Below are 27,396 nucleotides of genomic sequence, written 5' to 3' on the forward strand. Positions count from 1 at the left end.
CTGGGGGCAGCAGGTAGGCCCCCCCACCCCACCCCCCGAGCCCGGGGGTGCCCGTGCGGGGCAGAAGATGTTGGGAATTCACATTTGCGGGGCTCCCCCCGCCTGTCCTCGCCCTCTCCTCCCACTTTCGCCGCAGGAAACCGTCTGGCGCCGGGGGAGGCGAGGGGTTAACCGGGGTGGGGGCACCCCGGGCCGAGAGGTGTGAATTCCGCCCCTCTCCCTCCCCCTCTCCTCTCCTCATCCTCCCCATCTCCCCCCTTCATCCTCCCCCGCCGCTATAAGAGCTGCCGGCTCGGGCTCGGGGGGAGGCACCGCGGCGGCTCCTCCTCGCTGGAAGCCCCGGCGCTTTTGGCTGCCCTTTGAAGTCGGAGAGAGGGAGAAGGAGGGGAGGGAGCGTCTGGGGCTGCCGCTGCTCCATCCGAGCCGCCGCCGCCGCCGCTCCCACCGCCCAGCCCCGCAGCATCCATCCCCCTGCCCGGCTCCGGAGCATCATCCATCACCCCAGCCCGGCCCCGCCGCTTTCAGGTACGGCCCTTCCCGACCCCGAGGGGCTTTTTCCCTTCTCCCCGCTCCGCTGGGAGCGAAGCCCGGGGCGGATCTCCCGCACGGCCGGGGTGCGGAGGAGCCGCCGGGGCGGGCTCCGCGGGGCTCGCAGGCGACATCCCTCCCCAAGCCTCTTCAATCTGTTTTCTCTCCAACCACGCAGCTCTGCCCGGCTCTAGGATAAACTCTGAGCGAGCTCTGTTATTGGCTTTGAGTCAGAAGTGTCTGGAAGCCTTAATGAAAACCAAGTGTTAAGGCAAGTCGCAGCCACCTGTCCCCGGCATCCCCAGCCAAGCGCCCTGGGCTCCCATTAATCGATGGATTTGCCTCTTGGAAAGTGGCTTTGGCATGCGGGACCTCTACCCTGGGGCGATGGCAAAGCCGAGATGGGAACCTGGAACCCCTCTGGTAATTTCCCGAAGCCAGATTAGCAAAGCTGTGCCAGCCGTGCCGGCGATTCTGCGTTTCCAAACCTGCCACAAAAGCCCTTTGCAAGAAGGAAAAAAAAAGGTGTAGGAAAGCAGCTCTTTATGTTGCAGGTCTGCAATCCTGCCCCTTCTCCCCAGGAGCAGCCCCTCTCCCGCCCCCCTGCTTCCCAAAGATGCTGTCTAGTTACTTTTCAAGGGAAATTAGCTTAGGGGAGAATGGTTTTTGTTTTGTTTTGTTTTTTTTCTTTTTCCTCTTTCTTACAGACATGAGCTGCTTTGATTGCCTGGAAGCATGATTTCCTGAAACCTGCTCCTTTCTGGCTCTTGCAGTGAGGTTCACAATAAAATGTATTGTGGTTTTGAGCTGGGTTTTATTTAAGAAAATGCCATTCTGGGTTCCTCTCTTTCATGAGGCAGATGGAGAAAGAGATGAAAGGCTGACACTTGGGATAATTCATTTCTGCACTTTAATTGTGGGTGGTTTCTATAAGAACAGGCTTCTTCTCTGGGAATCGGTGGGAATTGGAGTGGAACAAATTAGAAAAAAAAAGAAAAATAATGACTGTTAATTGCATTTTCTTTATTTATGAAGCCTTTCATCTCGTTCTTCTAGGAGCAGTTGTGTAAATGGGGATATTTGAGACACTTCTTGTTACTGGCTGCTTCTTGTGTGGTGCTTGCTTTGGTGTAAGCCACGTTCTCTTCCAAGGCAGGTTTGGAGCCTCAGCTTGTGCTGGTGGCATCAAGAGCAGCCACTGGGAACCAGCATGAATTTGTGGTTTGGAAGATAGCAGCTGACCTGGGATGTGGACCTGTACCGTGCTAATGCTTCCACTAATTAAATATAACTTCAGGATCAAGCCCTTGCAGTCATTGGTGGTTGGTGTCACTTAGCCGACCGGGAATGCTGAAGACTTGTGCTGCGTAACCCAGGCTGCAAATCAGCCTCTGCTCTCCAAGGGTGGTGGGGCTGGGTGGGAGTTTTTCTTAGCACGGTGTTTGCTTGCTTTCTAGGATGAAGATATCCAAGTGGAAGTGGAGCAGCATCTCCATCAGTGTGCGGCCCCAGCTGAAAGGCACCCTGGCCCTTCTTCTCGTGGGCAACATTGCCTTTGTGATAGCTCAGGTGAGTATGTTGCCATGCTGGGAGTCTCTGGGCTTTAAAATGATGTGGTGGCTGGGATGGGAAATCCCTGGGACTAGAACTGGGGCGTGCGTGCATGTGTCGGGTCTCCAGCAAATACAAGGGTGTGTGGCTTGGCATAGCTCCTTAGTCTGGGCTTAACCTAAGATGTGGTGAAGGGCTCTGAAAGGCTGCATCCTGCTTTTGGGTGAGCACTGCTTCCTTGATCCCTGCAGCGGCTGAAGTTTTCATTTACTTCACATGAAATATTATTGTCCCTTTCCCAGTAAACACAAAATTAACAGAACTCCCCCAACCGGCAGGTGATTCTGGGTAGAAAAATGCATCCCTTCCCCAGCAATGAGCAATAGCAGAAACCCCCCGGGAGGTTCCGTGCCCCCTGTGAAGGGATGTGAATGTTTTGCTGAGTGCGGGCATGCAGTGGTGATGCTGCTGGTGAAGCAGCTTCTTTGCCCTCTGGCGCATGGTCACAGCCCTGTCTGCAGGAGATGGAGGTGTCAATGACCCTCCTGGACTGACCAACCTGTGCAAAGGGAGCACATGGGCTCCTCCAGGCTTCTAGAACTCACTGGCATGCTCTTCTTCTGCTGAGTGGTTTTGCAAGGGTTTGCTTAAGCTTTCAGCAAAGTTTTTGGCTGTAACCAGCTCTTCAACTCCTTGAATTCATTGTGGGACAAGAGTCAGAGAGTACCAAAAGACTTGGAGAGTTCAGGGCTGTTTGGGAGCTTGGTTTTGCCAAGCGAGTGAAACAATGAACACTTCCATCCCCAAGGAATCCCAAATATTGCCACTTCATTCCAATTTGTAATGAAAACACAATTGGAAAAATGTAGGGTTTCTTGCAAGATGGAAGACTCAGACTTGACCCCAGACGGAGAAGACAATGCCCCGTTCGCTCAGGGCAGGCTGGACGAGGAATGCCCTCAGTCCACCCACACAAGTTCTGTGGTGTGGGTGCTGATGGCTGCTTCTCTCCTGATCATCTCCTGATGCTTCCAGCAGGACCTGGCGCAGACCTCCAACAGCCTGGAGGAAGGAGCAGATGTCACCGCGTACTGGTGGGGCGAGTGGACCAAGTGGACGGCGTGTACCAGGACCTGCGGGGGAGGCGTGAAGTCCCAGGAGAGGCACTGCCTGCGGCAGAGGTACGGCACCCGCCTGCCTGGGTGTGGGGAGCTCCAGCTTGCTGGAGGTAGGCTCCATCCAGAAGCTTATCACTCAGTAGATAAGCACTGGTGAAAAGGTGTGGTCTGGCAAACCCTGCTTGTGCAGAAGGTAAGTGAGCCCCAAGCATGCTGTGCCCTGGGCATCCCTGCCCGAACTAGCCGAGCTATTCCTGTGATAGCCCTGAGGTTTCTCCTGCAGAGATTAGTGAAGATGGGCAGCAGACATAGCGTAAGCCCATTCTCAAGGGTTCTAGGGGCAGCAGCGAGGACATCGTAGTGCAGGGTTGGTTGGGGATCTGCTGATTCTGGCTGCTCTGTCCATGGCTCTGCCCTTCCTGGGCTGTGTGGTTGCTGGAAGGTACCTTGAAAATCATGTCCCCAGGCCCTTGTCCCCATGATACCTGCAAGGATGCTGTAATAAGAACAGTTTGTGCTGCACATAACCAAGTTAGAGAGACCTTTGCTAACAACTCCAGTGAGACCCTGATAGATTTCTGTGTAGCTTTGCTACGTGGAGACCAATCTTACAGAAAGAGGGGACAAATGTTTAAAAAAGGGAAAGGGAGGGCTTCTGACCTTTCTCTAACCATCATTTCTTTATTCAGAAGAAAGTCAGTGAGTGGGCTGGCTAATAAAACTTGCACTGGAACATCCAAAAGATACCAGCTCTGCAAAGTACAAGTAAGGATATCCTTTTTCTCATCGGGAACACTCGATGCAAAATGTGGAAAGTCGTGCTTGCTTCATGTGATGGTGTTTCTGAGCCACTCTGACAGGGGACACTGTTTGTCCTGTAGCTGTTACCCCTCCAACCAACTGGCATTCCCTTCTCTGGTGCCCATCATCATTGTTTCGGGGCTTTGGGTCTTTTGCCTGCTCTGGGGGCCATAAAACCTACCGGGTGGTTCTTGCACCATCTCCCAGGGGGTTCCCCTGGCTGTCTCTGCGGTGGGAGGAGGAGTTTGTGGCTCTGGATGGGGCAGGTGATGGAAACACTCCTTGCAGCCAGCTGAGATGTGCCAGAAACCTTTCCTGCGTTTTGTTTTCATCAGGATATTAATGTATCCCATTCTAGGAGTGCCCTGCGAACGGAAGGAGCTTTCGAGAGGAGCAGTGTTCATCATTTAACTCCCATGTGTATAACGGCAGAACATATCAATGGAAACCTTTATATCCTGGTAACAAGACATTCTTTGTGTGTTTCATAATGCTTAGCCAAAATATTTTGATAGTTATGATGCTGTAGCCTGCAGGAAGGCTCCTCCTCTGCTGTTTTAAAGTGATTTTTCAGAGACACAATCAACTGTCTCCCAAGTTCAAAGATGGGTTTGCAGCTGCAGGGTAGCTTAAACATAAAATAACAACATGAATTTATGGCTGTAGCCTTTGTTGGTCGCAGCTCTGAAGGATCAGAGAGGCTGAAAGGCTGGAGGAGGATGCGAGAGCATGGGGTGATGGACTGTGCTGGCAGGGAGAGTCCGGCTCACCCGAACAAGTGTCCTTTGAGCTGGGGCCACTACTGGCTGCTGCACATCTTGGTGACATTTGCTCACTCCCACCTCCTCCATGTGCCCTGTCAAATGTCACCAAGAGGCAGGCGAGCAGTTTAGTCATCTGGGGTGAGCGATGCAGGAGTCAGGCTGAGATTTTATTTCAGTTTTGGGTGCATAACTCCCATCAGAATTAAGCATTTAACAAAAAATCATGGCCAATTTTTAGAGCTCCTGGGTGCTGATTCTTCAGATTCACAGTGCCACGTGGGTGTCTGCAGATAGACATGGGGTCTACAGCTATTTTCCCATTTTTTGGAGTCTCTGAACATACCTAAGAACAGCTCTGCCTCACAAAATTACTTGTTATTTCCCTTTATCTGAAACAAGCCTTTCTCTCGCCAGCCTTCTTGGCAGGGTAAGCATGGTAGAGCTTGGCCAGCGGCAGGCTGGTTAGCTAGAGCTACTTGGCTGTTCTTGTCCCTTTCCTATGCGAGGTGACAATTTCTTTGAACGTATTTGCTCTTCAAGATGATTCACCAGAATAGTTACAGTGAATTGTTTTGTTTTTTAGCAGGCGTTCACGTGGCTCCTGGGGGATTTGCAGAATAATGTTTTGACATTGATGCTGTCTTGCTTGGGCGCGCAGGCCAGTGGGTATATGACCGCTCACTAGTTGGTGGTGTTCAACACTTAGCGTTGTGTTTCTGATGCAGAAATGAATTTGCCATTTGCTCCCTGTGGATATTAGAAAAAGTGGGACTGCTGTGACAATGGATGTAGCCAGCCAGTTGCCTGCAAAAAGCAAAGGGTGAATTAAGTCCAACTTGGGTGGATGCTTATGGAAAAGTTTTGATGTTTTAAGTTGATTTTTAACGTAGTCTTACTTGTATATGTATTTATAACTATATTAATTTAACTTGTGTATTAAATATTGATACGCGAGCATGCATGTTTCTTGCGTAATGTGTATATATAATCGCTACTGCAAGTCCTTGCACGGAATAGTGGTTGTTGTGGCTGATGTTAGCGATACTGCTGGCATCTCGAGGTGCATCTGTTCCTGGCAGCAGAGAGGACTCCCTGCCCTTGCAAAGACTTGCAGCAGTGGGCTGTCACGCTGTCAGAAGTGCCATCTCCTGTCCCACCTGAAACACAAGAGATGGTAGCTTCTGAACCGCTGGCTGCTGCGTAATTGTGCTCTTGCTGCTCTTGTTTAACTTGGCAGAGATTCATTGACATTGGTAGGATGAACGTTTATTGTGTTTCTGCTGTTTTGAATATATCTTTATATCCTTTCCCCTTAGATGACTATGTTCACATTTCTAGCAAGCCCTGTGACCTCCATTGCACCACTGTGGATGGTCAGAGACAGTTAATGGTTCAGGCTCGGGATGGAACATCCTGCAAATACACTGATTTCCGAGGGGTTTGCGTGTCTGGAAAATGTGAGGTTGTTAAACATTATAGCAAAAATATTGTTAGTAGCATTCAGAAAATTACAACGGGTGCGGCATTTGCCTGACCCTCAATATTCTATTTTTGCATTTCGTAGCCGATTGGGTGCGATGGCATTCTCTTTTCCACCCACACCTTGGATAAATGTGGAGTTTGCCAAGGAGATGGGAGCAGCTGCACTCATGTGACCGGCAGTTACCGCAAAGGAAATTCTCATCTTGGTAAGACCTCTGGGGGTCCTTATGCTTTATTTGTGTCAGAGGGTTGTTTTTTAAATATATTTTTTTATTAACTGCTTTCAGCTCTTTACCAACTGCCCTGTTTCAGTTTTTTTCCCCATGTTCTGTGTCTTAATGCCACTTCTAAATTCGATTTTTCTTAAAGAAAAGTAGTGACTTTGCATGTCGCTTGTCAGAAGCCTGAGGTCTCTGATGCTAAATGGTGCAAAAATGTTATGCAAGAGGCTGGTATCTATTTTAGTCTCATTTCTCATGACCCAATAAGACTAAAAGTAAATGATTTGTAATAACAGGAAGCGAGGGTATTTTGAAAGAGCAGGATTTCCAGAATTACTGTGATGTAAAGCAACAAAACCTGCTTATAGAATCATAGAATGGTTTGGATTGGAAGAGACCTTAAAGCCATCCTGTTCCAACCCCTGCTATAGGCAGGGACACCTCCCTCTGGATCAGGAGCTCCAAGGCCCATCCAGCCTAGTCTTGAACACCTCCAGGGATGGGGCAGACACGGCTTCTCTGGGCAACCTGGGCCAGGGCCTCCCCACCCTCACAGGAAAACATTTCTTCTCTAAATTTGTCCTACTTGTCCTAAATGTATAGATCCAACTCGGGAATGAATGACTAATGAGGAGTAGTTTGAGGTGGAACAAGCTGAGGAACCTCAGTAGGACTTGCCCCATCTTTTGCCTAGTGTGAATCAAAGGGGAGCTGGTGGGGAACTGAGTTGTAATCTCTTGCTGGGGTTTTGGGAAGACCAGCTAGCCCAGGGTTCAATATTGAATCACAAGAGCCTGCTTCTCTGGCTAACAAAGCAGTGTTCAGATATCTTTTCCTATACCAGTTTAGATAAACGTGGTATTTGTGCATGTGAAGATTGTGTCCTTATTCCCCCTTAGCTATGTATTTCCACCATAAACCAGGAGGTATGGTTTACACATTTGTATTTTCTGTTATCGACAAGGTCCATTTAAAGCCTAACAGTTATCAACGTTAGTTTTTTTTAATCCACATCTCCTTAAAAATAACTTTGGATCAAGGCCAGTTTACTTGATATATTGCAGTATTGACTGCTGAGCGTTTCATTCAGAGGATTCGTTACAAAGTTCCTTTCATTAATCTGTAGTTTCCCGTAGGCTATTCTCTGGTAACGCACATTCCTGCTGGAGCAAGGGATATCCAGATAGTGGAACGGAAAAAATCTGCAGATGTTCTGGGTGTGTATAACCTCTTGGTACTTCCCTAGAATGCACGTGTATCCTAGCTAATGCTTTTTCCAATGGGAAGATGAACATAGCTTTATTGCAGACATGAGCTAAACCCACAGTCAACGTAAATCACAATCGCGTTGTCTCAGCCAGTGCATTTCTCCTCACTGCACTCTGAGCTTCTCGGCTGTATGTATCAATGCTCTGATTGCTTTAATGCAGTAACTGTTGGTCAATACTGTTGCTGCTTCTGTGTTTTATGACAAATACATTGGTGCTTAGATCAGATAGTTGAGTGACTTCACTTCTCTTGTGATCCTCTTGATCTTCTCCCCCATGGAGAATGTGCAATGGCCATGTGATAACACTTGTTTTACTACTGTGATGCTCTCACAGTTTTATTTTCTGAATGGACAAGTGGCAATATTGCAAACCTCTGGTCTTATATGTGATGGAACTGACTTTTTCTGTCTTATTTGAAGCTGTGGCAGATGAAGCCGGGTACTATTTCTTCAATGGGAACTACAAAGTTGACAGTCCCAAGAACTTCAACATTGCAGGCACAGTGTTCAAGTACCGCAGGCCCATGGATGTTTACGAGACCGGCATCGAGTATATTGTCGCACAAGGACCGACAAATCAAGGATTAAATATAATGGTGGGCTTTGACTTCTCAAGTTTGCAAGTCTGAGGGTGATAAGGAAGGGAAAAACTGTTGGATTGAGAAATGGGTGGGTGTAGGAGCAGAGTCCTGCTCTGGTTTCCCAGGTTTCCTGGGCAGCTTGGGTGGGAGCAGTGACTGTGCCCAGGTCCTTGCATGAACCTTCTATCTGCGTCATTGCTCTCGGATGCAGGCAGAGCTATGAATAATGAACGTGGGCTTGGTAACCCCTGTCTCCACAGGGAGAAGATGCCTCAGGCACTGCATGGGGAATTTCTCTTCTACTCCTTGACATTTTTATCTGAGTTACCTGGCAGGGAAAGTAAAAATAAGAAATTGGGCTTGATAGCTTAGAGAAGTGCCCAAAACTTAAACCCAAACTCTTTCTTGAAACCAAAACATCTAAAACCAGGTCTATGAAGAGAAGTAATTTAATTTTCTGCTGAGCAGCCAGCTGGAGCCCAGCTGCTGCCATCTCCTCAGGCTCCTCGGGAAGTGGAAGAGGGGATTGTTTGAGTGCTTATAAAGCAGTAGACCAATAAGAAGAAGTGGCTCTCCCAAGCTTCTGGTCACTTCACAGCGGAGGAGGAAATGTGACCTGCTGCTCCCAGTTACCAAGTTGGGGCTGATCCCCAGGCCAGTGCTGCCAAGTAACTTTGGAAAATTGTGCTGGGCTCCAGTTGTAAAAAGTTGGCGGTATGATGGAAAGCAGATCGGAAATAGCAAAGTAGATGCTCCCCAACTGTCAAGTCCAAGATGAATTGCAAGCTTTGCGTGCCATATATTCGCTGCATCCGCTAATAATTTTAATTTGTTTTCTAGGTCTGGAATCAAAATGGCAAGAATCCATCCATCACATTTGAATACACCCTCCTGAGGAAGCCACACTCAAAAAATCTGCAGCCCATCTACTACACCTTCTCAGAGTCAGATAGCGAAGAAAGCAGAGAGTTTGATGGAGACGTGCCATTGGGTTTTATCCAGCACAATGCAACGTATTTTGGGAAAATCTCCAGGGAAGGGATAGACTTGGAGAACCAGGTCTTTGGAAGGCAGGACACGGAGGAAGATTTAAACTTGAGCAAAGGTCAGGAAACCAATGAGGTCTATGAAAGAGCAGAAAAAATTGACTGTGAGCCAAAACTGAAGGGCAAACAACCCCAAGGTAAGGAGGAGACTTGGGCCTCACTGTTCTGCTTCTCAGAGCTCTTGTTGAGAAATGCTCTGTTTCTACCTCTGGTGATTCTGCTGGTTTGTTTTTTGGAAACCTTGGAAAGTTCTTTAAAACATCTCTGCTCATAAATCCTCTTTGCCCTTCAGGTTCTGGTTTCTTGGGGATGGGGGGTGGCCATGGGTAACGTCTCCCCACTGGTGCCCTGCTGTGCTTTGCCTCATGCCAAGGACAGGAGGGAGCCTTGGGTGCACAGAGACTTGGGTGTCTCGACATCTTCCATCACCGCCTACCTCTACCCAGCCCCCAGCAACCTCCTTCCCACTCCGGTCCCTTGGACATCTCACCAGCAAACTGCCTTGAGTGCTTTCCTAGCATGGCTGCATGGGCTCTGGGGCCAGGAGGGCACCTTCCTTTCTGACCTCTGCTATTGCTTGGGGCTGTGCTAGCTGGTGCTGAGCTCTCCTCTGGCCATGCAATAGCAGGATGAAACCCACAGAGCTGCATACTCTTCTCAAAGGGTTACAACCCTGTGAGATTTTCCCTTCCCAAGACCCCAGCTCCTGCCTCTGGCCTCCCGGGTGGCTGCTTAGGCTCTGGCGTGCCCCTGCTGCTCCTGGCTGTTTTCGCCTCCCAGCCTGAATGCATTTTGTGGTTGTCATTGTTGTTTCCCCCTATTGGCTCCAATCTAGATTCAAACGTAACCAGGTCTACTTACCAGACAGACCATGACGACAGAGACATCGACCTCAGGCTTACCTCGAGAGAATTCCATTCGGAGAATGCCATCACGGACAAGCTGCTAGACAAGACTTCGGACTCCAAGGAGTTGGTGCTCAACATGACCATGAACAGCATCTTTGCCCAGGGAGACCCAATCAACTCTGTGGGGTCACACATTGACAGCCTCTATGTTGACTACGAGGACACTGATGGTGTTATGACCTACGCTACTAATAGCACCTACATGGAGCTGAGTAATGGCAAAGCCATCAATGCATCTGCAGAGACGCCTTTTTCAAATGCCACCATCACCATGACCAGCCCTCAAGGGAACAGAACCCACAAAGCAAGGTAAGAGACATGTCTTTAACTGTAGTCAGTCCTAGTCGTTGTTAATTTTGACTTGCAATAGCCCTGTGCTCAATGCAGACCTCATTGCATGGCTTCTGTCTGCTTTGAAAGTCAGAAGGTAAGTGGGGGTAGGATGATGTATGTGAAAGGTTTCTGTCGGGGGTTGACTTGGAAGGAAGGGCCAGAGGTCTGGGAGCAGAAAGTCAAGAAAGCACGTAAGCAAGAGGAAAAATGACTGCTCCCCTTAGTGGGGACTCAGTCCATGCTGATGTGTGTCAGCTTGTGCATTGCTCTTGGCCTGTTGTAACACATTATGAGAGTCATGGCCATAGAGAAGCCTCTTCCTTTTGTCTTCTCTTGACACCCTGCTCTGATTCCCCAAGCCCCTTTCTCCAAGTTCTGATGCAGCAGAAGTTGGTCCTGGCCCCTTTTTACCCACCCTTTTGACTGCCGCACATGATCCTCCTCACTCGTGTTGGCAGGAGCTTCCAGGAGCTCCCAGGCATGGCTCTGCCTTCTTAACTACTGCTGGAGAGGCAGAGCAGGACAACCAGAGCTCTTCTGTAGGACTTCCAGAAATAGCCTGGGTTTGCTACCTCGATGGATGTAGGAACAGTGCAATCAGTCCCTGATTTGACAAGAAGCTCAAAAGCTCTCCAGTGGCAGCTCATTAATTGATATTAAGGCCATCACTTCAGGATTTGTTGAAAGGCTGGTTTGGGGTGTTATGTAGTGGGAAAGTCAAAAAAGGCATTTTCTTTAGCAGCAGAATTAATCCAGGGAAGGACGGGCAGGGTGAAAGGGAGTTTCAGGATGGTGCTTGTCCACAAGTCTGTGTCTTTTCAGGTGCTCTGGGGTTCTCTGGGGAGCAGCCACAAATTATAGCAATTGGTGGATTACTGGGGCTGAAATTGGAGCCTTGAGAGTCATCTGAGTCCCAGACCCACAGCCGTGGGTCTAGATCCTGCTGTGCACCCTTGTTGCTTGGTTGGGGCCCTTGGCACCCAAGCCTCCCCTGTGGGTCCCCTCCTGGCTCTGATGCTTTGACCCTTCTGTCTCCTTGGCTTCAGCACCAGTCAAACAGTGTTATGATTCTGAGTTTCAGAAGATGTAAAACGCTGAGCAGACGCTCTCTGGTTATAGTTAGATGTTTTAACCCAGAACTTACACGAGCTTACACTAAAGCAACTTATGCTAAAGAAAATGTCCACGCAGCCAAACGTATCAACACACTTCTTAATGATAAGAACATTAAAACATTGCCAAGGGCTCGAGTCTATCATCTCTTCTCGTGGCTTGGCTTGGAAACTGTGCCTTCAGCTGCCAAGGCAAGCATTTTGTTAGCTCTTTGACAGGCGAGGGCAGCGCTGTCAGCTCCCCTGCCTTTTCATGCCCTGGGGACAAGGAAGGGGTTGCCCGGCACATTGGGGTTTGCCTGTCCCCCCTACCCTCCCCGGGTGGCTTTGCCTGGCATCCTGGACCCATGCCTCTCTCCCAGTAGCTGTTGAAGGGGTCCAAGTGCTTTCCTACCTCCTGGCTTGGCTGTTACAGGATAATCACAAAAACTTTCAGTGGCTCCAGTGCAGCTTTTTATGGTGCTAAAAAGCTCCTTGCGTTTGCCCTGGGCTTGGGGCAGGGTGTTACCCTTGGGCCAAGGGCAAAACTAGACCGTGCAAGGCCCTGGGGGACCCAGAATGTTATTGGGGTCAGCCTAGTTCTGGGCAGCAGCTTGGACTTGAAACCTCCTAAATCCTTTCAAGGCTCCGTTTGGGATGGACAGTGTCTCTTCGATCGCTTTCATTCCGTGTCGATGAACAAGCAAGGGAAGTTCATCTCTTTGTAACCAGCCAGTCTGTACACGTGGGACAGTGTCGGTTAGAGATGGGGCATTTTATTTCTTTATAAACTGTTGTTCTTAGTGTAGATGGAGTTATCCAGTTACAGAAACACCTTGCACCAGGGCGGTGTGTTCTAGTTCCTCTCTGGGAACAAGCCCTGCTGGCACAGGAATGGGTGTGTGACTCTTGTGCTGTAGGGGAGGCACTGCTGCTTTTCTTCTCCTGGAGCAGTTAAAGTCTTTCCATGGTGTGGCAGGGCAGATCCAGGCTCTCTTTGTCCTTCATCCCATGCCCATGTTGCGGTGTGCAGCCAGAGCTGATCCAGGAGCCACAAATTTCCCCCTTTGCTTAAAAATAAAAACTGAAATAAAACACAAAAATATAAGCCTAGGGCCTCTGGGCGTTGGTCTGTCATATTCATGTGCATTTGTTAGGGTTATTCTTCTGCTACAGGGACTGGTTTTGGAAGATGAGCAGCCTGGATCTCAGCTGGGGGTGAGGGACTGGTGCTGATTTTTGATGCTGTTGCTTGCTTGCAAAGCAGAAGCAAAGTGCAGGCAGGGAAGAAAACTCTTGACTCTATAATAAAGCTCATAAAAAAGAGGAAAAAATAATAGAAAGGCCCACCAGCTTTGTGGGACAATGTGTTTAGAGAAGAACAAAATGACAGTTTTTGTCTTTGCTTGGAATGGTACAGGAGCTAAACGCTGCCTTGTGATGAAATGACTGATGGATCTGGAAAGAACTCGTCCCTTTGACCTTGTTAACCATAGAAGCAGCTCTTTATTTAGAATCATGTACATCAAAGGGACACTATTGAAAATTTTTCTCTCCTCAGCTGGGGTGTAAAGCTTATTTTGAAGACTATTTTCCCCTTTCAAGGGAGTGGTTCCCCGTCACTGAATAACTTTGTGTTTACTTTGGTGGCTCCGAGAGCAGGGTAGAAACTGGAGGATCTAGGCGATATCCCATTTTCCAGGCAAATAGAAGTACAAAATGCAGATGTTGACTACATTTTAATGGATCTTGCTGAAAACTGTCATCTTGTGAGCCCTCCCCTGGCTGGGTGGCAGCAGGCAGCACTGGTGGCAGCCAGGGCTGAGCTGGGACCAGGGGCTGATGCGGGTCGCCAGGCAGAGCGGTTTTGGCAAGATAAAGTGCTATTTATAGTGAGCAGAGGTGGTTGTTTTTCTGAAAAAAAAATAAAAAAATAGTCACATTCATTTCAGTTCCATTTCAAATGAAGGAAGAGACCGTTTGCCAAACTGACAGAGGCAAAATCAACAGGGAAAATGAGATTGTTGTTGTTTTTAATCCTTCTGGAGGCACAGTGCTGGCGGTGGAAGGAGGGTGGGTCCAAAAGGAAATGGCTGGATTCTCACAGTGTCCTTTTAAAGGTTGATTTGATAAACTGGACCTGAATTCTTTCTTACGAACAACTAAATAAGGCAATTTCAGAGCTTCTGCTGCCTAGAAATCATACAAGCTGCATATCTCGCCAGGCCAGAGACAACTGGATGTCAGGATACAACCTTGTACGCTATTTCAGTGTAGCTGTTTCAAGGGTTTGAACAAAGGTATGAGAACAGAATTGAAGCCTTTTGTTGTAAAGGTGCAGTATCCCTGATGTGTTACAACCTCACAGCTTGCAGGATGCACTGGACTGGGAGAAGCTGTTCTTCTTAGTTTGACAAATGCTTTTTCGTGCACCAGGCTGAATTCCTTTCCTGATGGAATAACATGTTTGAGTGCAGAGTGGATACGAGAGATGCAAATTCCCTGCCTCAAATATACCAAACCAAAAGGAGAGTGGCAAAAGCAGCGGGTAGGCGAGTGGCATGCCTTGGTGTTTAAAAGCAAAATGTGCTTTGAGAAGCAGGTTTAAACTCCTGTGCCACGTGTTGGCTTTTGGAAGGAGCGAGCTGCTGAGATTTGAGGAGCTTGCAAGCTCTGCTGCATTGAGCAGCACGAGTCAGCGTGCCCAGCCCTGGAGACACAGGGGAGGAGATACTGCACCTTTAGTCACTGTATGCTGAGGGCCAGGTGTATTTGAGCAGAAAAAATGCAAACTTTTTGTTAAATTCTGAACTGTTTCTATTTGTGGGTATTTTTATCCCATTCTCTCTATTTCTAGACAGTGGAAGCTCTGCCTCTAACCGGGCTGGGGATTCTACTTGGGGCTCAGGACAGGTATGTTGTGAAACAAACCAAACCGATTCAAACAAACAAACCCCAAAAAAATCAGAAAAAACCAAACCCAACCGCCAAACCAAGCAAATCCCCTCCCAAACCCGAACCCAACCAATCTGCTGGCAGATGTGTGTGTCTGACGTGGCCTATCACCGCTCGCCTTGTAAATGCCTTCTTTTGTTGTTTTTGTGTTTTTTTTTGTTTTGTTTGCTTATTGCTAGAAACAGATTGAAGTTGTTAAGAAAGGGCCAAGGTGTGAGTGCTGCTGACATGTACAGGTGGAAGCTTTCCTCCCATGAACCCTGCAGCTCTACATGTACCACAGGTAGTTATAAGAAGCAGCCAAATTCTGCACAACTGCTGAAATCACCTGGTGTGTGAGTCATTTTTATGTCTGTTAGGGTTGGGAAAAGACCTGGTGATGTGTAGGTGATCTTGTGATCTCTGGAGCTGGTTTAGCGTGGCCCCAAATCTGCTCCACCTTGGGTGCAAAGGCAGGGAGAGCATATGGGGGCTGGGAGTGTGTAAAGACCACCGACGTTGGGGACCAGGTGTTGGTGCCCAGCATACCCCTCATCCAGCAAAACATCCTCTTTTTGGGAAGCTTTGAACATCATCTTCACTTCCCAGCCCAGCAGGGAGGTGCTGGGGCTCTGTAGGATCTCCAAACCTTGCTGAGTCTCGGCGTATTGCCTCTTCTTTTTTTTTCTCCTTCCCCTTTTGACTCTTCAGAGGGGTTTGAAAAGCTCAGCTGCTTCCCCACGGAGTGAAATTTTGAAGATTGTTTCGCTCTCGCAGGAAACAAAAGGGAATTTGGCTTTTTGATTTGTTTTTTCTTTGTCTCCCACACCTTCTCCTACCTCTGAGCCTGATCTTGGCTGTGAGGATGTAAATATGGAACAGTGATGTGGATGCCAGGGATATCAAAACCTGGTCTCTTGTCTTTTTACATAAATTCCCCCTTTTTGCCCCTGAAAGCCTCAAGGCACCTGATCGCTCTCCTCCTCTACTCCTTGGCTGGGGCATCCTGGCCCCTGCTAGCCCATCACTTGTGATGAAGTGTGTGCAGGTCTTGCTCTTGCCTGCACCACTCCCCCATCCATGAAATAATCCAGATCCTGCAGTGCTTCTGGAACTAGAAAGAAGGAAAAAAATAAACAGGGAGAAGAGATTGCAATCTAAGGGACATCTCTCAAAAGAGCAAATGCAAGGATTTTATTTTTCAAGCATGCCAGAGCGTTTGTTCTTGTCCAGCAGACACATGCCCACAGCGGGAGCTTTGTGAGCCGTTCATTTCCCCAGGATCCCATCAGCCACATGTTCTGGGATGTTTTTGACCTTTGATCCCCTCTGAAACAACTCCCCCCTTGGCTGGGCCAAGTTGCTCTGTCTTAGTTTGCAGCTGGCAGGGAGAGTTTTTACTTAAATTTCTCCTTTCTCATTGCCTTTTCTTATTGACATAGCACAGAGAAGCACTACCATGTCAAGAGCTGTAGATCTTTTTTTAGTTTCATGTAAACCATATGTTCTCAAGAGTTACAATTCTTATTACCTGTAGCCAGAGCAGCCTCCTGGTCCCCAGCCAGGTCCCAGAATGGACTTCACAACATTTATTCTGGCACGGGATGCTGCAGGGGGAAGAGGTCTCGGTCTGAGGACACTGGCTGCCTGTGTTTTCAGCAGGGCCAGGTGTCTCCTTGCAAAGCCCCCAGGAGCCTTTCCTTGGCTTAAAGTGCTGGATGCACCTTGAAGGGCACCTGGACACAAACAGGGTGTAATGAATATAGAGAGAGCAGGTGGATGGAGCAGGTTGGGGACCGTTCTCCCTGTCGCCTCCACCCACGAGCCTGGCACGGGGTGGGGGAGCTGATGGCTGTGAGGCGGAGGAAGCTGCTGAGCAGACTCATTGCGCTGAGCGTTTCCTATAAAAAGGTTAGTCATATATTGATCTTGGTGGCAAGCCCTGGCAGGGCTGGCCATGCCCACCTTCAGAGCCAGCCAAACTCCACCACGCTGCCAGTGCTGGCTGGGTGGCCACTGTGGTTCTCCCCTCCCAGCAGCATCCATTCCGCAGGTCAGAAAGTCTGGCTTTCTGTTTGCCATTGGGAGGAATTTTGGGAAAATGTAGCTAAAAAAAAAAGGAAAATAAGGTAAAAAAGAGAAGAGTTTGGATGTCAAAATCACCAAGCGTCCTCTGTTGTGTGTGTGTGTTCTCTTTGAAACTAGGAGTGATGTCCACATATGCTATGTGTGTTCGCTATGATGGGATCGAAGTGGATGATACGTACTGTGATGCCATGACCCGTCCTGAGCCCGTCCATGAGTTCTGTGCTGGGAGAGAGTGCCAGCCAAGGTACCACCTCAACAGGGTGCTCCTGGGGGGCTCCGTGCTTCCTCCGTGCTGTGGATGGATTTGAGGGAGGGGGTTGGTGTGGATTTACGGGGAGGGGAGCAGCAGGGTTGGCCAATAGCAACCCCATCCTTCCTCCCTCAGATGCATCTGCCCAGGCTGCGCTGGGACTCAGCAGGACTTTCTTCCTTTGTGCTTTAGCTCAAGCTGCCAGGTCAAAAAGTCCATAAATCCTGGCAGAGTTTGCAGCTGGGGCTCCCATCAAGCCCAGCTTCTAACAATACAGGCAGTGTCCTGCCCTGGCCAGTGTGTGAACTGGGAGGAGGGGCCAGGCTTGCAAAATGTACAACAGATCAGGCTCTCTGGTCCCTTCAGCATCCTGAACATCGCTGAGGTTTGCTTGTATCAGGGCAAGAGCTGGAAATCCTTCTGAAAGTTTCCCTTCTGATGCAAATCTTCATCTGAAAAGCGTGACTGCAGTCCAGAGCCAGGATGTACAGCTCAGGGCACCTTTTACTTTGGAACGTGGGTTGTGCTGATTGGAAGGTTTTAAGCAATTCCAGGCAGGGCAGAGCAGTGTCTGTCAAAGCGAGAAGGACTGCACTGGTGTCAGGCTATGGACGGGGCAAGGGGAGTGATGCTTGGGACCAAGTTTGGCACCTGGTCCCCAGAAAGTGTTTGCTTTTGCTTCTGGTAATTGTGAGGGAGAACGGGGGAGGAAAGCACGTGCTCTTTGCAGTGGAAGAACTAGTTGAGCCTTGCACATTGAGGCGTAAAGCCAGGGCAGGCTGCGATAGAGGCAAGGAAAGCATGAGGAGGAGGAGAGGAGACAGAGGGGAGACTTCATTGCTCTCTACAACTACCTGAAAGGAGGTTGTGGAGAGGAGGGAGCTGGGCTCTTCTCCCAAGTGACAGGGGACAGGACGAGAGGGAATGGCCTCAAGCTCCACCAGGGGAGGTTCAGGCTGAAATTTAGGAAAAAATTTTCATGGAAAGGGTCATTGGGCACTGGCAGAGGCTGCCCAGGGAGGGGCTTGAGTCACCTTCCCTGGAGGTGTTTAAGGGACAGGTGGACGAGGTGCTGAGGGACATGGTTTAGTGTTTGATAGGAATGGTTGGACTCGATGATCCAATGGGTCTTTTCCAACCTGGTGATTCTATGATTTGTAATTTTACAGCACAGGCATCAAGACTGTTTTATGCTTCGGTTATCCCACTGGTCTTTTATAATGCTGCCCTTCCTTGTAGTTGTGCTGTTCCAGCTCTGTGGGTCTGCACTGTGAGAGAGAATCGCTGCTCTCTGATTTACTGATGATTGCAGCTCGGCAGTGGGTAAACCAAGCTGGGAGCTCCAACGGAGCAGTCGAACGCATTCACTAGCACTCAGGCAGATGGGATGCTGCTTGCACTGGCAACACTTTTCCAACAGAACACTCCAAGAGAATTTTGCCTGATCTGGATGGACCTTAGTTTCGTCTCCTTTCATCTCCAAAAGTGTGATGTCTCCCGATGGGTTGTTGTTGTGCCTGGAGCCAGTGTGGGGTGTGAAGCTGGCCGGGGAATGTGGCTGAAATTTAGGAAAAAATTTTTCACAGAAAGGGTCATTGGTCCATGTTCGAGGCTGCCCAGGGAGGGGGTTGAGTCACCTTCCCTGGAGGGGTTTAAGGGACGGGTGGACGAGGTGCTGAGGGACATGGTTTAGTATTTGATAGGAATGGTTGGACTCGATGACCTGGTGGGTCTCTTCCAACCTGGTGATTCCATGATTCTGTGATTCTCCTGCTCAGAGAGTGACAGCAGTGGGTGGCCCTGGGAGCTGCGTGGGGCAGCCTGTGTCCAGGGGAGCTGTGATTTCTGATCTGAAAAATATAGATTTTTACTTTTTTAGCTTATCCTTTAATTCAGAATTGCTAGAATGTCACTGCACTGTAAAAAAATTGACTTTTAATGCTTTTTCCTTTGGTTTACAAGCTGCTTCTCTTTGTAATGTCAGGGTAGCAAGGGGCAGGCAGTGTCTCAGAGCAGATCCCAGCTCTCCCAGCCCATCACACGATGCCAGAAGAGTCAGGCTGACGGCAGTACATGAATGTCTGTCCCAGTGGGGCTCAGACAGTTTTGTGGAACATTATTGCTGGGATTTGCAGGGTGATGGATGGTTGTGTCCTCTCCGTACTTCAGCTGATCAGGCAAAAAGGAGCGATCCAACACGAGCGAAAAGCAGGCAGGGTTTTCCTGCGGGATGCTGTGCCCTGTGCAATTGGCCTCTCTTCTCTCCACAGGTGGGAGACGAGCAGCTGGAGCGAGTGCTCCCGCACCTGCGGGGAGGGCTACCAGTTCCGCATCGTCCGCTGCTGGAAGATGATCTCTCCAGGGTTTGACAGCTCTGTCTACAGCGACCTCTGCGAGTCCGCTGACATCACCCGCCCAGACGAGCGCAAGATCTGCAAGAACCCAGCCTGTGGACCCCAGTGGGAGATGTCGGAGTGGTCCGAGGTAAGTCCCTAGGGCTGCTGGCCCCGGCAGCACTTCTCTGTTCCTTTTCTGACTGAAACTCATCCACGGCCATCAGATACTCAGCCTTTTAAGGTGTTTGCTGTGGGCATTGCATGTGGACCGAGGCGTATTAGTAATGTTTTTCTCTACAATGAAGCCCTGGGTCCCCTGTGGGATGGGGAGGACACCCCTGCTGGTCACTCACAGGCTCTTTGACCACACATGAGGTGCTGAGATAAGGGAGGAGCCCACAGCTGAGATCCCACCACCACTCCTTGCTTGGCAGACTCTTTGTGCCGTGGTGTGACGCAGCAGGTGTAATTCACCTCACACGTGAATTACATTCCCATAAACTTCCCTTCCTCACCTCTAATTTCACTGCACCCCATGGAGAATTAAACCATTTCCTAGCTGTGCCTTAAGCAGATCCTTAAAGCAGCTGCAAAATGGTTTGGGGAGGTGCAGCACTGCTCTTGCTTTGGCTTGTTGGTTTGCTTGGGAACACCTGTGAAAGGGTTTCTGCCTCTGAATTCATTTCCAGGTGTGGATGTGACCCCTGAATTAATTTCCAGGCACAACCAATGCTCTTACAAACAGAAACCCATGGAAACAATCAAATCACTGCTGCTTCTTGGGGAGTTGGGGCCGGTCTCCAAGCTTGGGAGAGTCCCTTGGCCACCACCAGCATTGATGCTTATGGTTCAGGGAGGGGGACCCAGCACGACTCCCAGCAAAGGTGGCAAACACCTGGGGGTGTAACTGTGCCCTCGTGCATTGCTTTGAAACAGTCCTGTCTCTTCAATGTCTTCTGGAATTGGGTGTGAATTGGGAGAGTGAGATTTTGGGTCTGTGTCCATCTCCAAGCTTGCTTGGAGTGCCTCCACCAGCCTCCTGTGATGGTGACAGCTGTCACACCATGGTGCATGGTGTTTGTGCCCTGGAGCTTGCACACTCATTGACTCTCTGCAAAGGAGCAAATGTCATCGCTGCTCTTAAATAAATGTTGTTGCTGCTCTTAAATCAAGCCCAGACCTCTTCTAAGCAAGAGCAGGCTGAGCCCCAAGCCAAGCTGCCCACTGATGTGAACCTGCCCCACAGTTTACACCGTGAGGAATCAGACTCTTCCTCCTGGGAGGCTCCCAAAACACTTCTTGGTTATAATTTAAATGTCTCCTTTTTCCTCCACAAGCCAGGATGAGTCGTTTCCATTGAACCAATGGAGGGGCTGGTGCATTCCCTGGTGTTGCAGGATGTTTTGACTCTCCCAGCTGGGTAGAGAGGAGCTCCCTGTGCACGTGCTGGCGCGTTATTTTGACTGGCGGAGCAAACCAGAGCGGCTTATTTTGCAGAAATCTGCATTCTCCTCCAGCATGTGTCAGGGACAGATTGCTTGAGACAGTCCTGGAGTAGGTTGTTCTTAGCCAGCAGCAAAGCTAATCTCGTTTGGATCCCAGCTGAAGCAGGGTGCCAAGTTGGCTGGGGAAATAGGCATAAAAAAAAAGCACGTTTCAGGGATCTGAGGATTAACATATCAGCACAGCGCGGCTGAGCACTGTTCTGTTGACACTTTTCCCTGCTTTACGTTATGCATGGAGCAACTATGTGTATGTGAGACTGTAGTAACTCAAATCCAGTTCTAAATAATGTCACGGGGCTGCACGGTGCCAAGTTTATCCACAGCCTAAAAATCTCAATTGTGCGGTTTGGAGAAAACATTCTCCAGAGAGGTGGAAAGGAGCTGGCTGTTCCTGCGGAGGAGGTGAGGGAGATCTCGCCCAGTCTCTAAGTGACAGCTAAAGCTCTTCAGCTCTGATCAAGCATTTTTGATGCTTTGGGTGTTCACCCTCTGGCATCTGGCATCATCCAGTGGAGAGCTTGCACAGCACTCGGGCACTTTAACCTGACTGCTGAAGTTATTGAGGGATTTTGGAGAAGAGGGGTGGCTTTGCTATGGATTGTTTTGCAGTTGGCTGTGAGTTGTCAGCATGTGTTCTTAGAGTTTCATGTTAAAAAATGTCAAAACCCCAGTTCCCATCACGGCGGGAGCCCCTGTTGATGCCATCCCCTCTTGACAGTGCTCAGCCCGGTGCGGAGAGCGCAGTGTGGTGACACGGGACATCCGCTGCTCCGAGGATGAGAAGCTGTGCGATGCCAGCACTCGGCCCCTGGCTGAGAAGAACTGCACGGGGCCACCCTGTGACCGGCAGTGGACTGTCTCCGACTGGGGACCGGTGAGATCCTGGGGTTTCTGTTCGAGTGGCCGTGGTGACCCCTTTCAGCCTTGCTTGTGTCTTTGGCACCGGGAATTTTGGGGTTGGGCTCATCCTCCCATGGCTGGTCCCCCCAAGGGAACTCCTCCCTTGCAGGGGATGGGATGTAGAATCATAGAATTGATTGGAAAAGACCCACTGGATCATCGAGTCCAACCATTCCTATCAAATACCTATCAAATGTAGGAGGGGTTAAACACCACGTTACCTGTCTAAGGGCCTCAGAGAGTGTCAAAGCCCCCTTGTTTCTGCTACACAGCGTACCTTGACAATGCTGATGCACCATGTCCAGAAAAGGAACCTTTCCCCTTTTTTGCCCCCCACTTTCCCTTTTTTGCCCCCTTCCTGCACAATTCTGTTACAGAGACCTTCTCCATCCCAAGCTATTTTTACCCAGCTTTTTGATACATTGGCATCAGCTAAAAATAAGTCGTTTCCATGGCACCAGTGGCGCTGTGGAACACCGTATGTCTCTGCAAGAGCGGCTGCAGAAGAGCTGGGGAGCACTCACTGCCTCTGCTGGCACTCGGGGCAGTGCCTGTCTGGCCCTTTGCAGGGGAGGGGTGTTTGCGGCCACTTGCTTGATCCCCTTTGCCTTGACCTCATCAAGAGCCACCCTGGGGTTCCCTGCTTGCAGTGCTTCCCCTCCTGCCTAGCTTGAGGAGATCATAGAATCATAGAATCACCAGGTTGGAAAAGACCCGTTGGATCATTGAGTCCAACCATTCCTATCAAACACTAAACCACGTCCCTCAGTGCCTCGTCCACCCGTCCCTTAAACTCCTCCAGGGAAGGGAACTCAACCCCCTCCCTGGGCAGCCTCTGCCAGTGCCCAATCACCCTTTCTGTGAAAATTTTTTTCCTAAATTTCAGCCTGAACCTCCCCTGGTGGAGCTTGAGGCCATTCCCTCTTGCCCACTTGGGAGAAGAGCCCAGCTCCCTTCTCTCCACAACCTCCTTTCAGGTAGTTGTAGAGAGCAATGAGGTCTCCCCTCAGCCTCCTCTTCTCCAGGCTAAACACCCCCAGCTCTCTCAGCCGTTCCCCATAAGGCCTGTTCTCCAGCCCCCTCACCAGCTTTGTTGCTCTTCTCTGGACTCACTCCAGAGCCTCAACATCCTTCTTGTGGTGAGGGGCCCAGAACACAGGATTTGAGGAACGGTCTCCCCAGTGCCGAGTACAGAGGGAGAAGAACCTCCCTGGCCCTGCTGGCCACGCCATTTCTGATCCAAGCCAAGATGCCATTGGCCTTCTTGGCCACCTGGGCCACTGCTGGCTCATGATCAGTTGCTGTCAGCCAACATCCCCAAGTCTTTCTCCTCCAGGCAGCTGAGTTTTGCTCAGAGCCAACTTGGTGTGGCCACGAGAAGGTTTGGCTGTAACAGGGCTGCCCAGGGAAGGATGCACTGAGCTTCCCTGCAGCGGTTTTTAAGCTGAGCTCTGACGATCCCTTCATGATTTAGGGAAGGTGGGATGGGGGAGGCTGCTGAACCCCATGGAAGCATCTTGGACCCAGTCCTGGGCAGCGCACGGGGCTGGGGATGGAGATGGGGACAGGGATGCAGCCGTGCTGCCCTCCCCGATGCTGACCACCCGCTGTGCCCACTGCGGTTTCAGTGCAGCGGCGGCTGCGGGCAGGGCAGGATGATCCGACACGTGTACTGCAAAACCAGCGACGGGCGGGTGGTGCCAGAGTCGCAGTGCAACCTGGAGACGAAGCCACTGGCCATTCACCCCTGTGGGGACAAGAACTGCCCCTCGCACTGGCTGGCGCAGGACTGGGAGCGGGTAAGTGCAGCCCCCTGGGCTGGGGAATGCTTGGAGCGAGGGCTTGGATTTGGGAGGTGATGGAGGAGGGATGAGGTGTGTTTGGGCTGGGATGCAGGGTTCTCAGATGATCCGCCTTGCTGCCCCCACAGTGCAACACCACGTGCGGCCGGGGGGTGAAGAAGAGGATCGTGCTCTGCTTGGAGATCGTCAATGGGAAGATCAAGACCCGCAACCCCGCAGACTGCGACATTACCAAGAAGCCCTTGGAGGAGACGACGTGCTTCGAGCGGCCGTGCTTCAAGTGGTACACGACCCCCTGGTCGGAGGTGAGCAGGGAGCGGCTCAGGGAGTCTGAGTGGGAAAAAAACACCCTTCCTTCAAGATGCACTTGTCCTGAGCATGTGGTGCCCCATCCCCTCGTACCAAGGGTCACACCATCTGCTAAATAATCCAAGGTGAAGCTCTGCTGCACTAAACCCCTTAGGGAGCACCTGGGAGGGGACTTCTGCACCAGCAGCTTGGGGCTGGAAGCCTGTCCTGCCATGGTGCAATTGGAATTGGCTGTGCTCAAGGAGAACGGGAATGAGAGGAGGCGTTTGTGGTCAGCTTTGGGTTTTTTCCTGTATCTATATTTTCTGTTTTTCTCCCCTTACCCTGCAGCTGCTAGTGGGGTGTGCGTGGAGCCTGCAGGAGGGATGCAGGGGCTGGGGATGCAAAGGTTGGGGATGCAGTTTGCCCCAGCACCCTGCGTAGTCCGCAGAGGCAGCCAAGGCTTGCTGGCTGTGGGGACAAGCCCAGCAAGTGTAGGGGAAGAGCTGTGAAGGGCTGTGGCTGGCTCCCTGCAAGCCCTTCCTGCTGCAGCTCTTCTTGTTGTCGGTGCTCCGGGTGCCTCGTTTTGTTTAGTCTTGCAAACAGTCATTGCAGCCTATAATTAGCCAAAGCAGCCCTGCCGTAATCCCAGCTTGGTGAGGCATCCAAAGGGCAGCAGGCAGCGAGCGCTGCGCCCAGGAGCTGCTTTGCAAACCCACGCCCCCAGTGCTGGTGAGGAGCCCTTTGGGTCTGGGGGGGTCTGCAGCCACCCTGGTGCCACAGAGCAGCGTATGGACTGGGGCAGCATGTTCATGGGCAGCAGGAGGAGAGAGGATCGCAGTGCCAGGGGATGGGAGCACATCGCCGTGTCCCCACGCAGAGGATGCTGCAGGCAGCTGATGTTGCTGGCAGCGAAGATGGAACAAGAGGCCAGCAGTGCGGGGCTGAGACACGATATTCACCTCCCTGCCCCAACATCTCCAGCAAGCGCATTATTTTTTAGGAGGTTCCGGCTTAGCACAGCCCCCTGTGATGCTGGGGTCTTGCTTTACCCCCTCTCTCTGTTCCCCAGTGCACAAAAACCTGTGGTATCGGCGTGAGGATGCGGGATGTCAAGTGCTACCAAGGGAAGGACATCGTTCGGGGCTGCGACCCGCTGGTGAAGCCAGTTGGCAAACAGACCTGTGACCTGCAGCCTTGCCCCACGGAGCCCCCAGGTGAGTCGTGCTGCCGGCAGCAGCCCCCAGCATTGATTTTTCCATGATTCCTCCCCCCAGGCAGCACTGCCTAGCATCTTGGCTTCCACTGACCCTCAATCTGAGAGTCATCCCGGGCAGGATGTAAAGAGAACAGCTCTGCCTCTGTGCCCAAGTGATGGGGCACTGGCTATTTCTGCAGGCAACCCTGTGAAATTAAGGGGAGAGTTCCAAAGAAGCATTCTCTGGCCTTAAGATAAAAGGGAGCCTCGGGGAGCTGACTCGGGTGCTGCTTCTGTGCGATTCTAGCTAATGTCTAGGAAGTTTTGTCTGTGCCATTATTTTAATGATTTTTGGTCTCCAAATGTCCTGTGGGATTTGTAACTATCTCGTTATCTGACTCGTCTGCTGGCTCAAAGCCCCTGTGATCTTTAGTGAACACGTGGTTTTAATTCTTTAATAGGATTTGGGAATAAGGATGGTTCAGGAGAAAAGCATGAAAATGGGAGACAGATTTGGGGCTGGCTCCTAGCCCTGCTCTGGCCCTACTGGGTGCACTTGGCTGACTCCTGCAGGGTCCAGGGTGTGACAGGTTGCTTGTAAAGTGCCTTATGGTCCCCTTTGGAGCAAGCTACTGGCCCTCGGAGCAGCTTGGTTTCATGCATCCTATGGACTTCTAAGTAAAAAAACCCCAGACTTATATAAATATTAAATATTTTTTATATATGTATACAGTTTTATACATATAAAACTGTAAATACTATGGGTTTGAAGCACAACCCTGCTCTGCAGGGTGGCGCTCTCTGTCCTCCTCCCTCTCTCCAGCAGCTCACTTGCCCTTAACTCCTGCTGTAACTCTGCTGGATTCCCATTCCCTTTCTCAAACAGCCTCTTTGGGGCAGAAACAATCAATCTGTTGGAGTCACCCTGTGCCCTATCGTGGGAGCCCCTTGGTCTGGGAGCAGCTCCGTGTCCCGCTCCCTCCTTGATTCTATATGTATTTGATAGGAATGGTTGGACTCGATGATCCGATGGGTCTTTTCCAACCTGGTGATTCTATGATTCTCAGTGGCCCCAGCAGACCCTGGGCAGCTCCATTTCACAGGGAAGAGCTTGAGGTTTGGGGTTGGGACCGAATAAGACTCCCCAGGCCAGGTGCGATGAAACGGGTCGACATTCTCATGCATTTGCATGGTGATGTTTATGGAAAAACTCCAGCTATCAGATATCAGGGAGGTGGCAGTTAGAGCCAGGTGATTTGTTGCACAGCCTGTGGTGCTTAGGGCAGGCTGTGCATGGAGGAAGCGGAGTTTGCAGTGGTTTCTTTCCCTTTCATCGGTGCCTTTTGCCTTCTTTCCCCAGACGACAGCTGCCAAGACCAGGCAGGAACCAACTGTGCTTTGGCCATCAAAGTCAACCTGTGCAGCCACTGGTACTACAGCAAAGCCTGCTGCCGCTCCTGCCGCACGCCCCACTCCTAGTGCCGGCAGCACCCCTGGGCTCTGCCTCCCCTCGCAAGGGCTCCGTATGCCATTTAGTAAACGCTACACATCCCACAGACTGGTGTTTAAAGATGCTTTTGGGTTGTTTGTTTTTCCCCACTCACTGAGAAATCTCCTCATCCCTCTCCCTTGCAGAGGACGGTGTTGGCAGGGCTGGGTTGCGAAGCTGTTACCGCTGTACATTGGTAGCCCCCGTTATCAGAGCTGTACATAACGTCGTGTATATTTGATTCCCCCGAACTGCAGACGTGTTTCACAAGGTCTTGTCCTTTGGTTTCTCTCCTCTATGCAAGTTTGGGGTTGATGATGGGAAGGCGTAAACTCTGTGAAGTACAAGTTTCCCTTCGCAAAGGGTGTTAGTGCCTCCCTCCTAATTTATCCTCGAGACCTTTGTGCTCTCGTTAGCTGCATTCAAGGTGGTGGGAAGCTGACTGTCGTTTGCTAAATGAACTCAAGCCCAAGCCCTATTTCTTTTTTGTGTAATATGTAGGTGTATACTTTTTCAGAGAATTTTATCTTATAATCAAATGTTAGTTCCATAGTCCTTACACCCCCCCCCCCGTAATGCTGACATTGTATATAATATGGAAACATAACTGCACTTTATATCACAAAAAAAAGATGTGCTCTTTTTTAATATATTTGTTTACAGACAGTGAACTTTATCCATATAATCGTTAATTTGTACTCATATGTATATTTTAATAAAGTTGTCATATTTATGGTGGTATCTTGTTTTATTCTCCAGTTTGTAGTGGGTACTTGCCCTGTGTGCTGGGAACACTGGAGCCATTGAACCAGGGAATGATTTGGGTTGGAAGGGACCTCAAAGCCCATCCAGTTCTCCTCTGCCACAGGCAGGGACACCTCCCATGGGATGAAGTTGCTCAAAGCCCCATCC

At 50.3% G+C, this 27,396-nt stretch overlaps 1 protein-coding gene across 7 annotated transcripts; it reads left to right on the forward strand.

The window, feature by feature from the left end:
* Positions 1-682: 682 nt before the first annotated feature.
* On the forward strand, positions 683-27,212 carry ADAMTSL2 (ADAMTS like 2). Of its 7 annotated transcripts, none has more exons than XM_069873658.1 (19): positions 683-951; positions 1,986-2,097; positions 3,118-3,260; positions 3,887-3,962; positions 4,357-4,459; positions 6,079-6,224; positions 6,327-6,450; positions 7,602-7,682; positions 8,156-8,331; positions 9,157-9,499; positions 10,198-10,579; positions 14,829-14,932; positions 16,834-16,960; positions 19,237-19,450; positions 21,526-21,681; positions 23,336-23,506; positions 23,638-23,814; positions 24,870-25,014; positions 26,356-27,212. In XM_069873658.1, the coding sequence occupies exons 2-19, from the start codon at positions 1,987-1,989 to the stop codon at positions 26,472-26,474; spliced, it is 2,898 nt and encodes a 965-aa protein (XP_069729759.1). In that variant the 5' UTR covers positions 683-951; position 1,986; the 3' UTR covers positions 26,475-27,212. The 7 variants fall into 7 exon arrangements, with proteins under 7 accessions (XP_069729759.1, XP_069729758.1, XP_069729761.1 ...); XM_069873657.1 differs by lacking the exon at positions 683-951 and adding an exon at positions 1,850-1,895; XM_069873660.1 differs by lacking the exon at positions 683-951 and adding an exon at positions 1,850-1,895 and having other exon boundaries at positions 9,157-9,421.
* The last annotated feature ends 184 nt before the right edge of the window (positions 27,213-27,396 follow it).

This window comes from Phaenicophaeus curvirostris, chromosome 20 (genome assembly GCF_032191515.1).
Source record: "Phaenicophaeus curvirostris isolate KB17595 chromosome 20, BPBGC_Pcur_1.0, whole genome shotgun sequence".
NCBI classification, from domain to species: Eukaryota; Metazoa; Chordata; class Aves; order Cuculiformes; family Cuculidae; genus Phaenicophaeus; species Phaenicophaeus curvirostris.

Bases quoted from the DNA above. Each gene is read 5' to 3' on its own strand.
- ADAMTSL2 (XM_069873657.1), top strand. From the start codon at position 1,876: ATGCTGAAGACTTGTGCTGC. The intron at 2,098-3,117 runs GTGAGTATGTTG...TGCTTCCAGCAG, and splicing joins TTGCCTTTGTGATAGCTCAG to GACCTGGCGCAGACCTCCAA. The intron at 14,933-16,833 runs GTAGTTATAAGA...CTTTGAAACTAG, and splicing joins CAGCTCTACATGTACCACAG to GAGTGATGTCCACATATGCT.